This window comes from Pongo pygmaeus, chromosome 6 (assembly GCF_028885625.2).
Source record: "Pongo pygmaeus isolate AG05252 chromosome 6, NHGRI_mPonPyg2-v2.0_pri, whole genome shotgun sequence".
In the NCBI taxonomy this organism is placed as follows: domain Eukaryota; kingdom Metazoa; phylum Chordata; class Mammalia; order Primates; family Hominidae; genus Pongo; species Pongo pygmaeus.
The window spans coordinates 13,196,826-13,212,138 of NC_072379.2; the positions used below are offsets into that span (position 1 = coordinate 13,196,826).

At 45.7% G+C, this 15,313-nt stretch overlaps 1 protein-coding gene across 17 annotated transcripts in view; it reads left to right on the forward strand.

The window, feature by feature from the left end:
* The window catches only part of LOC129041219 (general transcription factor II-I repeat domain-containing protein 2B), a 57,706-nt gene that overhangs the window by 15,851 nt on the left and 26,542 nt on the right, over positions 1-15,313 (forward strand). For 14 of the 17 annotated variants that reach the window (XM_054496605.2, XM_054496610.2, XM_054496611.2 and 11 more), the window contains exons 2-4: positions 1,344-1,447; positions 5,159-5,297; positions 13,681-13,800. In XM_054496605.2, coding sequence (XP_054352580.1) covers positions 1,349-1,447; positions 5,159-5,297; positions 13,681-13,800 — 358 coding nt within the window. In that variant the 5' untranslated portion in view covers positions 1,344-1,348. The remainder of the gene's footprint in view (positions 1-1,343; positions 1,448-5,158; positions 5,298-13,680; positions 13,801-15,313) is intronic. The other 3 variants (XM_063668251.1, XM_063668248.1, XM_063668250.1) reach the window with 2 other exon arrangements.

Here is a 15,313-nt window from a genome sequence, read left to right on the forward strand (position 1 = left end):
CGTAATCACAGAACTTTGGGAGGCCTAGGCAAGTGGATCACTTGAGGTCAGCAATTTGAGACTAGCCTGGTTCAACATGGTGAAACCCCATCTCTACTAAAAATACAAAAATTAACCAGGCGTGGTGGTGGGAGCCTGTAGTCCCAGCTGCTTGGGAGGCTGAGGCAAGAGAATCGCTTGAACCCGGGAGGCAGAGGTTGCAGTGAGCTGAGATCGCGCCATTGCACTCTAGCCTGGGCAACAGAGCAAGACTCCGTCCCCCAGAAAAAAGGCTGGGCATGGTGGCTCATGCCTATAATCCCAGCACTTTGGGAAGCTGAGGCAGCCAGATGACTTGAGACCAGGAGTTCAAGACCAGTGTGGGCAACATGGCAAAACCCTCTTTCTACAAAAAAAAAAAAAAAAAAAAAAAAAAAATCCAGGTTTGATGGTGTGTGCCTGTAGTCCCAGCTGCTTGGGACCCTACAGTGAGCTGAGATGGCCCCACTGCACTCCCGCCTGAGCGACAGAGCAAGACCCTGTGTCTAAATAAATAAATAGTTTTAAAAAAAGAAAGTTGACTGGGCACGGTGGCTCACGCCTGTAATCCAGCACTTTGGGAGGCCAAGGCGGGCGGATTGCCTCAGGTCAGGAGTTCGAGACCAGCCTGGCCAACATGGCAAAACCCCGTCTCTACTAAAAATACAAAATTTGCTGGGTGTGGTGGTGGGCACCTGTAATCCCAGCTACTCGGGAGACTGAGGCAGGAGAATCACTTGAACCCAGGAGGTGGAGGTTGCAGTGAGCTGAGATCGCGCCACTGCACCAGCCTGGGCAACAAGAGTGAAACTCAGTCTCAAAAAAAAAAAACAAAAAGAAAGAGAGTTAGCAGGGTTGGGTGTGGTGGCTCACACCTGTAATCCCAGCACTTTGGGTGGCCAAGGAAGGCAGATTGCTTGAGCTCAGGAGTTTGACACCAGCCTAGGTAACATGGCGAAACCCTGTCTTTACAAAAAATACAAAAATTAGCCAGGCGTGGTGGCACTCACCTATAGTCCCAGTGACTGGAGAGGCTGAGGTGGGAGGATCGATTGAATCCAGGGGGCAGAGGTTACAGTAAGCTGTGACTGCGCCACTGCACTCCAGCCTGGGTGACAGAGCAAGACCCTGTCTCAAAATAAAATAAAATAATTTAGCATTACTATTCAGAAGCTCATGGACAAGTCACTAAATGCCTTTAAATTTCAGTTTCTTCAACTCGAGAGGAAAGTTTGAACTAGATCTTTAGTGAGCACCCTCACAGCTCTGAATGTGGGTTTCAGACTCTGAATTTTTGCCACTTTCTTATTGCTTCTCTTGCACAGGGATCATGGCCCAGGTAGCAGTGTCCACCCTGCCTGTTGAAGAAGAGTCCTCCTCAGAGAGCAGGATGGTGGTGACATTCCTCGTGTCTGCCCTCGAGTCCATGGTGAGACAGCCTGACACTTGTCTGACTTTCCATAGATGGATCATTGTTGAAATGACAGAATCATGAAACACTTTAGAATCCCTTTTCTTTTTTTTTTTCTTTTTTCTTTTCCTTTTTTTTTTTTTTTTAAGACAGCGTCTCACTCTGTCGCCCAGGCTGGAGTGCAGTGGCACAGTCTCAGCTCATGGCAACCTCTGCCTCCTGGGTCCAAGCAATTCTCCTGCCTCAGCCTCCCAAGTAGCTGGGATTATAGGCACCAGCCACCACATCCAGCTAATTTTTGCTTTTTTTTTTTTTGAGACAGAGTCTTGCTCTGCTGCCCAGGCTGGAGTGCAGTGGCATGATCTTGGCTCACTGCAACCTCCGCCTCCCGGGTTCAAGCAATTCTCCTGCCTCAGCCTCCCAAGTAGCGGGGATTACAGGCGCCTGCCACTACGCCCGGTTAATTTTTTTGTATTTTTAATAGAGACGGGGTTTCACCATGTTGGCCAGGCTGGTCTCGAACTCTTTACTCTCAGGTGATCTGCCCACCTCGGCCTCCCAAAGTGCTGGGATTACAGGCGTGAGCCACCATGTCTGGCTGCTTCAATATCACTTTTGATGTTTGCCTTCTGCCTGATATCTATATAAGGGTATCCTTTATAGAGGATAATGGGCTTGTCAGATTATTTATGTATTTGTATATTACATTGTGGATGCAATTATATAAACTTAAGCTTCCCAGATCTGAAATGTAATGAATGGTAACCTTTGTTACCATGTTTGAGAATATTTTTAAAATCTAAATTCAAAAGTAAATAGGCCAGGCACAGGGTCTCACGCCTGTAATCCCAGCACTTTGGGAGGCCGAGGCGTGTGGATGACTTGAGGTCAGGAGTTGGAGACCAGCCTGGCCAACATGGTGAAACCTGTTTCTACTAAAAATACAAACATTAGCTGGGCGTGGTGGTGGGTGCCTGTATTCCCAGCTACTCAGGAGGCTGAGACACAAGAATCACTTGAACCCGGGAGGCGGAGACACAAGAATCACTTGAACCCAGGAGGCGGAGGTTGTATTGAGCTGAGATTGTGCCATTGCACTCCAGCCTGGGCAACAGAGTGAGGATCTGTCTCAAGAAAAAAAAAGTAAACAGCCTATTTATATGTATCTATTTACATCCAAAAGGTAAATTTTACCTGGTGGGTGAAAATTTGATGAGAAATTTACATAACTCCGAAGTACCTGATCAGAAGATATTTATTGATTAAAAATGGAAAATCAGTAACTTTACAGTGCAGAAGCCTGACAGACACCACCTCATTCAAGTGATCAAAATGAGCATAGTCAGCCTGTAATCCCAGCGGTCTGGGAGTTGAGGTGGGAGGTTGGCTTGAGGCCAGGAGTTGGAGACCAGCCTGGGTAGCATAGTGAGGCCTTGTCTCTACAAGACTATTTTTTAAAAATTAGCTGGAGAGCGGATGGTGCTATAGTTCCAGCTAGTTGGGGTGCTGAGATGGAAAGATTGCTTGAGCCCAGGAGTTCAAGTCTGCGGTGAGCTATCATGAGCTATCATGACATTGCACTCCAGCCTGCACAACACAAGACCCTGACTCTAAAAAAAAAAAAAAAGTTGGAATTAATTTTAGAAGAAAGCATTAGGGGTAGGCAGGGTGGCTCAACCCCGTAATCCCACCACTTCGTGAGGCCGAGACCAGAGGATTGCTTGAGCTCAGGAGTTTTGAGACCAGCCTGGGTAACATAGCAAGACCTTCTGTCTACTAAAAAAAATTTTTAGGCCAGGCGCGGTGGCTCACACCTGTAATCCCAGCACTTTGGGAGTTTGGGAGGCCAAGGCAGGCAGATCACAAGGTCAGGAGTTTGAGACCAGCCTGGCTAACATGGTGAAACCTCGTCTCTATTAAAGATACAAAAAATTATCCAGGCATGGTGTCACATGCCTGTAATCCCAGCTACTTGGGAGGCTGAGGCAGGAGAATCGCTTGAACCTGGGAGGCAGAGGTTGCACTGGTTCGAGGTCACGCCATTGCACTCCAGCCTGGGCAACAGGGCAAGGCTCCGTCTCAAAAAAAAAAAAAAAAAAAGTAAAAATAAAAAATTTTAAAAATTAGTCAGGCGTGGTGACACATGCATATAGTCCCAGCTACTGGAGAAGCTGAGGCAAGAGGATCGCTCCAGCCTAGGAGATCAAGGCTGCAGTGAGCTAGGATTGCACCACTGTACTTCAGCCTGGGTAACAGAACAAGACCCTCTCTCAAATAATAATAATAATAAAAGAAAGCATTAGGATCTGTTTGAAGAAAACTCGAAATATCTTCCCCAGGGACATTGTTTAAGAACTGATCACATTCCTTTCATTTGACAAATATCCATGAAGCACTTCCTAAGCCAAGGCCCTCTTCTAGGAACTGGAGTCACAAGACCTGAGAAGGTCCCCCTCACAGAGATCTTATATCCTACTTGGGGGACAAACAACAAACAAATTCGGCTGGGCGTGGGGACTCACGCCTGTAATCCCAGCACTTTGGGAGGCTAAGGCAGACAGATTGCTTGAGTCCAGGAGTTCAGGACCAGCCTGGCCAACATGGTGAAACCCCATCTCTACTAAACATACAAAAATTAGCTGGGCGTGGTGGCGCATGCTTGTAGTGTTAGCTACTTGGGAGGCTGAGGTAGGAGGATCACCTGAGCCCAGGAGGTTGAGGCTGCAGTGACCCATGATCACACCACTGCAATCCAGGCTGGGCGACAGAGTGAGACCTTGTTTCAAAAAAACCTCAATAAATTCTATGTGTGTGTTTCTTATCAGTAAATAAAATATTATAAAGAAAAGGAGGCTGGGTGCGGTGGCTGTAATCCCAGCACTTTGGGAGGCCGAGGAGGGTGGATCACCTGAGGTCAGGAGTTGAGACCAGCCTGGTCAACTTGGTGAAACCCCCATCTTTACTAAAAATACAAAAATATTAGCTGGGTGTGGTGGCAGGCACCTTTAATCTCAGCTAACATGGGAGGCTGAGGTGGAGGTTGCAATGAGCAAATCGCACCACTGCCCTCCAGCCTGGGTGAAAGAGCGAGACTCTGTCTCAAAAAAAAAAAAAAAAAAAAAAGGCCTGTATATATGAAGAGGTAACCAGAAAGTCTGCAGCCAAAAACGTAGGGAAAAGGCATATTGGAGTTCCATGTCAGGCAGTCAATAAAAATATGTTGTTTGGGTTTTATGATGTTTATGGTGTTTGCTTGATAAATTTCTTTTGGTTTCCTTTCTCGGTGATTTTTCTCATTCTAAATAAATATTCCTGGCCAGGTGTGGTGGCTCACACCTGTAATCCCAGCCCTTTGGGAGGCCAAGGTGGGCAGATCACAAGGTCAGGAGATCGAGACCATCCTGGCTAACACGGTGAAACCCCGTCTCTACTAAAAATACACACACACACAAATTAGCCAGGCGTGGTCACGGGGGCCTGTAGTCCCAGCTACTCGGGAGGCTGAGGCCGGAGAATGGCGTGAACCCGGGAGGTGGAGCTTGCAGTGAGCCGAGATCGCGCCACTGCACTCCAGCCTGGGTGACAGAGCGAGACTCCTTCTCAAAAATAAGTAAATAAATAAATATTCCTTTTGCTACCTAATTTTGTATTCTTAAAGCAGGCCTCCCAGGCCCCACGAACTTGGATCTGCCCTTGTAGATAATACATCGCTTTTTGTTTCTGTTTCAGTGTAAAGAACTGGCCAAGTCCAAGGCAGAAGTGGCCTGCATCGCAGTGTACGAAACAGACGTGTTTGTCGTCGGAACCGAGAGAGGATGCGCTTTTGTCAATGCCAGGACGGATTTTCAGAAAGATTTTGCAAAATACTGTAGGTGTTGTAATTTTATCCTTTGTATTCCCAATCTCAAAAGGATCGCAGGCAAGACTTCCACAGTATTTTCTTCTAAGATATCATAAGCATTCTCCTAGAAACGATCCTAAAACATCTTTTTGGATTCAGCTTACCAAATAAACACTGCTTAACACTGCAGAGTCCAAGACAAATGGTCATTTTATTTTGTACTAGGTCCTCAGCAGTACTCTGCTTTATTAGAATAAATTTCAAGGACATAGAACAAATTATCTTTAATTCCTAAAATAAACACCATTTTACAGAATACTCTTACTTTAGTCCTTTCCAAAGGAAGGGGAAAAACTTTTTCAGAGCTTGTTGTGTATTACTGCCTGTTAATAGCCATTATACAATTACTCCTTTTTTCTTTTCTTTTTTTTTTTTTTTTTTTGAGACAGAGTCTCACTGTGTCACCCAGACTGGAGTGCAGTGGTGTGATCTTGGCTCACCGCAACCTCTGCCTCCCAGGTTCAAGTGATTCTCCTGCCTCAGCCTCCCGAGTAGCTGGGATTACAGGCACCTTCCACTATGCCCAGCTAATTTTTATATTTTTGGTAGAGATGGGGTTTCACCCTGTTGGCCAGGCTGGTCTCGAACTCCTGACCTCAAGTGATCTGCCCACCTCTGCCTCCCAAAGTACTGGAATTACAGGTGTGAGCCACTGCACCTGGCCGTTTTTTCCTTTTCTTAGTATGGCAGTTTCAGAGCCTTCAATATGCCAGGGTGTGCTGCAAGCATCCAGTGTGAGTGAGCATATGTGGCCATATGTCAAGGAACTACTCTACAGTGTTAAAAACTACACCTTCTGCCGGGCACAGTGGCTCACTCCTGTAATCCCAAAATTTTGGGAGGCCGAGGCAGGTGGATCACTTGAGCTCAGGATTTTGAGGCCAAGCTGGGCAACATGGCAAGACTCCATCTCTACTAAAAAATACAAAAAAATTAGATGGGTGTGGTGGCACTCGCCTGTTGTCTTAGCTTGCTCAGGAGGCTCAGGTGGGAGGATCGCTTGAGCCCAGAAGGTCAAGGCTGCAGTGAGCTGTGATCACACCACTGCACTCCAGTCTGGGCCATAGAGCGAGACCCGGTCTCAAGACAAAACAAAACCAGACAAAAAACTACACCTTTTATGGTGGTAATCTCTAACACTGTAGGTTATTTACCAAGTATTGATATATCAATTTAATATTCCTTATAACCATGGAAGGATAAAAATCAGAAAGGTTTGTCAGATGGTATAAGGGGGTGTGTGTGTGTGTGTGTGTGTGTGTGTACAGAGAGAGGGGTCTCTATGGATTGGCAGAGGGTATATAAAGTGTGTGTGTGTGTGTGTGTATACATAGATTAGATAGATGGGTAGATAAGAGAGAGGAATTATATACATATGTATGTAGACAGATTAGATAAATAGATAGATGATGGATAGATACGAGAGAGGAATTATATATATATGTATGTCAATAGCTTAGATAGATGGATGGATAGATAGATAAGGGAGACAGGAATTTTATATAGGTAGATAGATAGATAGATAGAAAGATAGATTAGATGAATGGATAGAGAGAGAGAGAGAGAGAGAGAGAGATATGAAAGAGGGGAGAATTGAGTGATTGATTCAAATTTACTTCCAAGATCCCACATTAAGGTCCCCACTAACAAGAAGATAGATTAAAAAATGAAGCCATCTTTAAATAATACAGTGTGTAATTGATACACAAGAAGGGTATTCTCAATTCATTAATGTCAGATGCCAGTTGAATTTCTAATCATTGAAATTTACTTATAGATTTTTTTAAGATTCATAGCTGCATGTCAGTTTCGTTGTCGCAAATATTTTCTCTAGTATTCATCTTGTAATGAAACTTCTGAAATTGGTGTGATAATCTTTTTATATTTTCTTTTCTTTTAATAACGTCAACTTTTAGTTTAGATTCGGGGGGCACATGTGTAGATTTGTTACGTGGGTATATCGTGTGATGCTGTGGTTTAGGGTACAGTAGTGAGCATAGTACCCCATAGTTCATTTTGCAACCCTTGCCCCCACTTCCCTCTTTCCTCTAGGAGCCTCCAGTGTCTGTTGTTCCCATCCCCATCTTTATGTCCATGTGTACCCAAAGTTTGGCTCCCACTTACAAGTGAGAACATGGGGTATTCGGTTTTCTGTTCCTGCATTAATTTACATAGGATAATGGCCTCCAGCTGCCTCCACATTGCTGCAAAGGATATGATTTCTTTCTTTTTCATGGCCGCAGGTTTTTCGTTTTTGTTTTTGTTTTTTGAGACAGAGTTTTGCCCTTTCGGCCAAGCTGGAGTGCAATGGCATGATCTTGGCTCACTGAAACCTCCACCTTCTGGGTTCAAGCCATTCTTCTGCCTCAGCCTCCCAAATAGCTGAGATTACAGGCAGCTGCCACCACACCCAGCTAATTTTTGTATTTTTTAGTAGAGACAGGGTTTCGCCATGCTGTCCAGGCTGGTCTTAGACTCCTGACCTCAGGTGATCCACCCGCCTCTGGCTCCCAAAGTGCTGGGATTACAGGCGTGAGTCATCGTGCCCAGCCTCTTTTTTTTTTTTTTTTTTTTTTGAGACAGGGTTTTGCTGTATTACCCAGTCCAGTCATAAATTCCTGGGCTCAAGTGATCCTCCTGTCTTGGCCTCCCAAGCAGCTGAGATCTACACCTGGCATGCATGCTAAATATTTGGTCAAGGGTTTATTTCTGGACTCTCTATTCTGTAGATCTATTTGTCTTTATGCCAGTATCACGATGTTTTGATTACTTTGTAATGTGTTTTGAAATCAGGAAGTATGTGACCTCCAAATTTGCTCTTTTTCAAGATTGTTTCTGTTATTCAGAGTCCCTTGGTGTTCCATATGATTTTTTTTTTTTTTTTTTTGAGACAGAGTCTCGCTCTATCGCCTGGGCTGGAATGCAGTGGAGAGATCTCGGCTGACCACAACCTCCGCCTCCCCAGTTCAAGCCATTCTCCTGCCTCAGCCTCCCGAGTAGCTGGGATTACAGGCACATGCCACCATGCCCAGCTAATTTTCTTTTTTTTGTATTTTGAGTAGAGATGGGGTTTCACCACGTTGGCCAGGATAGTCTTGAATTCCTGACCTCGTGATCCACCCTCCTCAGCCTCCCAAAAGTGCTGGGATTACAGGGTGAGCCACCGCACCCAGCCCTATGTGAATTTTAGAGTGGATTTCTTAATTTGTATGAGAAATACCCTTGAGATTTTGATGGGGATTGCAATAATTCTGTAGATGGCTTTTGGTAGTACAGATATCTTAGCAATATTAAGCCTACCAATCCATGAACATGAGATGTCTTTCCATTTGTTTGTCTTCTTTAATTTCTTTTCTTTTTTTTTTTTTTTTGAGAGACGGAGTCTTGCTCTGTTGCCCAGGCTGGAGTGCAGTGGCTTGATCTCGGATCACTGCAACCTCTGCCTCCCAGGTTCAAGCGATTCTACTGCTTCAGCTTCCCAAGTAGCTGGGACTACAGGCATGCACCACCACATCCAGCTAATTTTTGTATTTTTAGTAGAGACGGGGTTTTGCCATGTTGCCCAGGCTGATCTTGAACACCTAACGCAAGTGATCTGCCTGTCTTGGCCTCCCAAAGTGCTGGGAATATAGGATTATAGGTGTGAGCCACTGCTCCCAGCCTGTCTTCTTTAATTTTGTTCAGCAGTGTTTTATTGTTTTAGCATACAGATTTTCCCTTCCTTGATTAGGTCTATCCTTAAGGATTTTATTCTTTTTGATGCTATTGTAAATGGAATTGTTTTATTTCCTTTGCAGATTGTTCATTGTTACTGTATAGAAATGCAGTCGATTTGGTGTGTTGATGTAGTATCCTGCAACTTTGCTGAATCTGTTGGAGTTTGAATAGATTTTTGTGTGGAATTTTTAGGGTTTTCTACATAAAAATCATGTATCATCTATGAACAGAGATAATTTTACTTCTTTCTTTCAAATTTGGAGGCCTTTTTTTTTCTTACCTAATTTAATTGCTCTGGCTAGGACTTCCAATACCGTGTTGAACAGAAGTGGGGAGAGAGGGCATCTTTGCCATTTCTTTCTTTCTTTTTTTTCTTTGAGATGGAGTCTCACTCTGTTGCCCAGGCTGGAGTACAGTGGCACGATCTCTGCTCACTGCAACCTCCGGATCCCAGGTTCAAGTGATGCTCGTGCCTCAGCCTCCTGAGTAACTGGGATTACAGGTGTGTGCCACCACACCTGGCTAATTTTTGTAATTTTTTAGTAGAGGTAGGGTTTCACCACATTGGCCAGCATGGTCTCGAACTCCTGACCTCAAGTGATCTGCCTGCCTCTGCCTCCCAAAGTGCTGGGATTACAGGGGTGAGCCACCGCACCTGGCCCATCTTTGCTATTTCTGATCTTAGCTATCAGTCTTTCATTGTTGAGTGATATTAGCCGTGGACTTTTTATAAATGGCCTTTATTACATTGGTCATTTCCTTCCACTTCTAGTTGGTAGAGCGCTTTTATCATGAAAGGATGTTCAATCTTGTCAAATGCTTTTTCTGCAGCAATTGAGATGATCATGTGGCTTTTGTCCTTTACTCTGTCAATGTGGTATGTTACACTGATTGATTTAAATATGTTGAACCCTCCTTGTATTTGAGGAATAAATTCCACTTGGGGCCGGGCACGCCTGTAATCGCAGCATTTTGGGAGGCCAAGGTGGGCAGATCACTTGAGGTTGGGAGTTCTAGACCAGCCTGGTCAACATGGGAAAACCCCGTCTCTACTAAAAATACAACAATTAGCCAGGTGTGTGGTGGCAGGAGCCTGTAATCCCAGCTACTCGGGAGGGAGAGGCAGGAGAATCACTTGAACCCGGGAGGCGGAGGTTGCAGTGAGCTCTCACCGGCCTGTGATGACCAATAGCATTTGGGATACCCAGTGTGGCACTCATTCCAGTGAGCTTTAGTGACACCCCCACCACACACAGCTTCCCAGTCACTTCCACTAATACTCCAGCTGGCTTCCCAGCAAGTCTCATCGAAGTCCCAGAAAATTCCAGAAGGGGCCAGGCGCAGTGGCTCACATATGTAATCCCAGCACTTTGGGAGGCTGAGGTGGGAGGATCACTGGAGCCCAGGCGTTTGAGACCTGCCTGGGCAACATGGCAAGACCCTGTCTCTACAAAATACATATATATACATTTTTACATTGGCCTTTTTTCTTTTTTATTATTATTTTTAAAATATATATATCAGCCGGGTGTGGTGGCTCACACCTGTAATTCCAGCACTCTGGTAGGCTGAGGCTGGCGGATCACCTGAGGCCAGGAGTTCGAGACCAGCCTGGCCAACATGGCAAAACCCCATCTGTACTAAAAATACAAAAATTAGCTGGGCGTGGTGGCATGCACCTGTAATCCCAGCTACTCGGGAGGCTGAGGCAGGAGAATCACTTGAACCCAGGAGGTGGAGGTTGCAGTGAGCCAAGATCATGCCATTGCACTCCAGCCTGGGTGACAGAGCAAGACAAAAAAAAAAAAAAAGAAAGAAAGAAAGGAAAGGAAAGGAAAAAGGAAGAAAGAAAATTCCAGAAGGAGGTTTCGCAGTGAATTTCAGCGGCACCATACCCACAGGCGGTTTCCTAGGGAGTTCCACCAGTTCCCCAGAGCATGGCTTCCCAGCAAATTCTCTTGGCATCACCCTCCAGGTAGCTTCCAGAGAGTTCCACTAGCACACTAGAGGCCATCTTCCTTATAACGCCCAGAAAGTGTTGCAGGCACCCACAGGGTAACTGTCTGGTGATTTCCTCCAGCACCCCCAGAAAGCAGGCCCCTGCTTACCAGTCACCACATGGACGCCCCAACAGGCTTCCCCACTATCCAGTGGGCCGTGGCCAAATCCTGTTTAATGAGGTCTGGATCTTGGCCCTGGGGGGCCACCCCATTCCTGGATTTGCTCCCTCCTGGGTCCCCTGCCTTAGCCCAGCAGTCACAGATGCTCTTGCAACCTGCTGCTTATGTTCTCTTTAGAGTCCTCAGTCCCTCTAGCAGCTAATCCCATGTTACCAGTTGACGACTCTTCTAGGAAACTTCACCTGTTGGTGTAAATTAGTACAAGCTCTATGGAAAACAGTATGGAGATTTCTCAAAGAACTAAACATAAACCCCCATTCAATCCAGCAAGCCCACTACTTGGCATCTACCCAAAGGAAAATAAATCATTCTATCAAAAAGACACCTGCCTTGAACATTTATCACAGCGCTATTCACAATAGCAAAGACGTACAATCAAGCTAAGCATCCATCACCAGATGATGGGACAAAGAAAATGTGGTATGTACACTATGGGATACTATTCAGCCATAAAAAAGAATGAAATAGCTGGGCATGGTAGCTCATGCCTATAATCCAAGCACTTTGGGAGGCCGAGGCGATGGATCACTTGAGATCAGGAGTTCTAGACCAGCCTGGCCAACATGGCGAAACCTCGTCTCTACTAAAAATATAAAAATTAGCTGGGCGTGGTGGTGCGTGCCTGTAATCCCAGCTACTCGGGTGGCTGAGGCACAAGAATTGCTTGAACCCGGGAGGCGGAGGTTGCAGTGAGCCGCGATCATGCCATTGCACTCCAGTTTAGGTGACAGAGTAAGACTCTCTCAAAAAAAAAAAAAAAAAGAATGAAATGATGTCTTTTGCAGCAACATGGATGGAATTGGGGGCTATTGTCTTTATCATTTGACTTAAGAAGGCAAATGCTGCATGTCCTAACTTACAAGAGGGGCTAAATAATAGGTACACATGGACATAGAATGTGAGGCTAGGTGCAGTGGCTCACGCCTATAATCCCAGCATTTTGGGAGGCCGAGGTGGGCAGATCACTTGAGGCCAGGAGTTCGAGACCAGCCTGGCCAACATGGTGAAACCCTGTCTCTACTAAAAATACAAAAATGAGCCTGGTGTAGTGGTGGGTGCCTGTAATCCCAGTTACTAGGGAGGCTGAGGCACAGGAATCTCCTGAACCCGGGAGGCAGAGGTTACTGTGAGCTGAGATTGCGCCACTGCACTCCAGCCTGGACGACAGGGTGAGACTCTGTCTCAAAACAAACAAACAAAAAACAAACAAACAAAAACATGGCCATAGAGTGTGAAATAACAGACACCGGAGACTCAGAGGGGTGGGAGGCAGGAGGTGGGTAAGGGATGATAAATTACTTCATGGGTACAGTGTACATTATTTGGGTGATGAGTACTCTAAAACCCCAGACTTCACCAACGACACCGTATATCCGTGCAAGAAAACTATACTTGGCAGAGTGCGGTGGCTCACGCCTGTAATCCCAGTACTTTGGGAGGCCGAGGCGGGCAGATCACGAGGTCAGGAGATCGAGACCATCCTGGCTAACACGGTGAAACCCCATCTCTACTGAAAAATACAGAAAAATTAGCCGGGTGTGGTGGCAGGCACCTGTAGTCCCAGCTACTCAGGAGGCTGAGGCAGGAGAATGGCGTGAACCCAGGAGGCGGAGCTTTCAGTGAGCTGAGATTGCGCCACTGCACTCCAGCCTGGGTGACATAGCGAGACTCTGTCTCAAAAAAAAAAAAAAAAAAGAAAACTATACTTGTGCCCCTTACATTGATACCAAAAAAAAAAAAAAAAACCTTTCTGTGTTCAAATTACTATGTGGTTTCTCTCTTCTGACTAGACTGATGAAAACAATCAGTTTTAAAACTTTTGGAGGAGCAATTGATTCCGGGGCTGGTCTGGAATGGGTTCAGGGGTATAGTCTTCCTATACAATTATTGTCACGTTTCAACTGTATAGCAAATCAGATTTCTGTTATAAAGATAATTTCTGGCTGGGTGCAGTGCCTCACATCTGTAATCCCAACACTTTGGGAGGCTGAGATGGGAGGATCACTTGAGGCCAGGAGTTAGAGGCCAGCCTGGGCAACATAGTGAGATCCCATCTCTAAAAAAATTTTAAAAATTAGCCAGGTGTGATGGGGCACTCCTGTAAGCCTAGCTACTCTGGAGGCTGAGGTGGGAGGACTGCTTGAGCCCAGAAATTTGAGGCTGCAGGGAACTTTGATCATCCCATTGCACTCCAGCCTGGGCAGCAGAGTGAAATCCTGTCTCTAAAAATAATAATTTCCTTAAGCTACTACTATTTCTTTATATGTTGATTTTTTTTATAGTTCTTTAACCTGTTTATCATAAATACCATTTTTTCTTGTTTTTCTTTAAAAGATCTTGTTTTATATTTATTCACTTTTTTCCCCTTTTTTCTGTCAATACCAGAAACAAAGTACGGAAGTGTACAGCACAAATGCTTAGATACTGACCTAATGCCAATCATCCATTTGCAGGTGTTGCAGAGGGGCTGCGTGAGGTAAAACCTCCCTGCCCTGTGAATGGAATGCAGGTCCATTCGGGCGAAACGGAAATACTCAGGAAGGCAGTGGAGGACTATTTCTGCTTTTGTTATGGTAACGTTCACTTTAAGCATGAATTCTATTTTTTTTTTTTTTTTTTTTGAGATGGAGTCTTGCTCTGCCACCCAGGCTGGAGTGCAATGGCGTGATCTTGGCAACCTACCCCTCCTGGGTTCAAGCAATTCTCCTGCCTCAGCCTCCCAAGTAGCTGGGATTACAGGCGCCCACCACCACACCCGGCTAATTTTTGTATTTTTAGTAGAGATGGGATTTCACCATGTTGGCCAGGCTGGTCTTGAACTCCTCACCTTGTGATCCGCCCGCCTTGGCCTCCCAAAGTGCTGGGATTATAGGCATGAGCCACCGCGCCCAGCCAAGCATGAATTCTCTAAGTGGTTCACCCAGGAGTAGGACAGTGTCACAGACAGTCTTATTGCTGTGACTACCTAGAATGTTTTGAACATTTCAAAACCCATATGCTTATCAAGCGAGGAGCTAGTTCTTTTTTTTTTTTCTGAGAGGGAGTCTTGCTCTGTCACCCAGGCTGAAGTGCAATGGCGCAATCTCAGCTCACTGCAAACTCTGCCTCCTGGGTTCAAGCGATTCTCCCACCCCAGTCTCCTGAGTAGCTGGGATTACAGGTGCCCACCACCATGCCCAGCTAATTTTTGTATTTTTGGTAGAGACGGGGTTTCACCATGTTGGCCAGGTTGGTCTCGAACTCCTGACCTCAGGTAAATCCTCCTGCCTTGGCATCGCAAAATGCTGGGATTACAGGCGTGAGCCACCGCACCTGGCCACCAGTTCTTAATTACCAGATTAAGTGTTCTTATAGAAGGTGATGTAGATCTTGGATCTTCTGCTCTGTGGAAACTTCTGTATTGATCACTCTTTTTTCCTTGATCCCATTTTAGAGAGCACCCGCATCAAGGCCAGTGTATGGCTAAAGACAGTCAATGTTGGCTCAGTCACCTCCCTCACCCCTCAGTTGTCGCTCCACCTACCCATGTCTTTCCATAGGCAAGAAGATGGGAATTAAAAAAAAAAAAATACACTGGGCGTGGTGGCTTGAGCCTGTAATCCCAGCTACTTGGGAGGCTAAGGTGGGAGGATCATTTGAGCCCAGGAGTTTGAGACCAGACTGAGCAACATAGTAAGACCCTGTCTCTACAAAATAAAATAAAAATAATTTTCAAAAATCCTTTGCAGTGTTTTAAAAAGCTACATAACAGGCCAGGCGCGGTGACTCACACCAGCTACTTGGGAGGCTGAGGTGAGTGGATCACCTGAGATCAAGAGTTCGAGACCAGCCTGGCCAACAGAGTGAAACTCCATCTCTACTAAAAATACAAAAATTAGTCGGGCATGGTGGCAGGCAGCTGTAATCCCAGCTACTCAGGAGGCAGAGGCAGGAGAATTGCTTGAACCCAGGAGGCAGAGGTTGCAGTGTGCCCAGTCGAAACCCTGTCTCTTAATTAAAAACAAAAAAACTAGGCTGGGCTCGGTGGCGCACGCCTGTTATCCTAGCACTTTGGCAGGCTAAGGTGGGTGGATTGCCTGAGCTCAG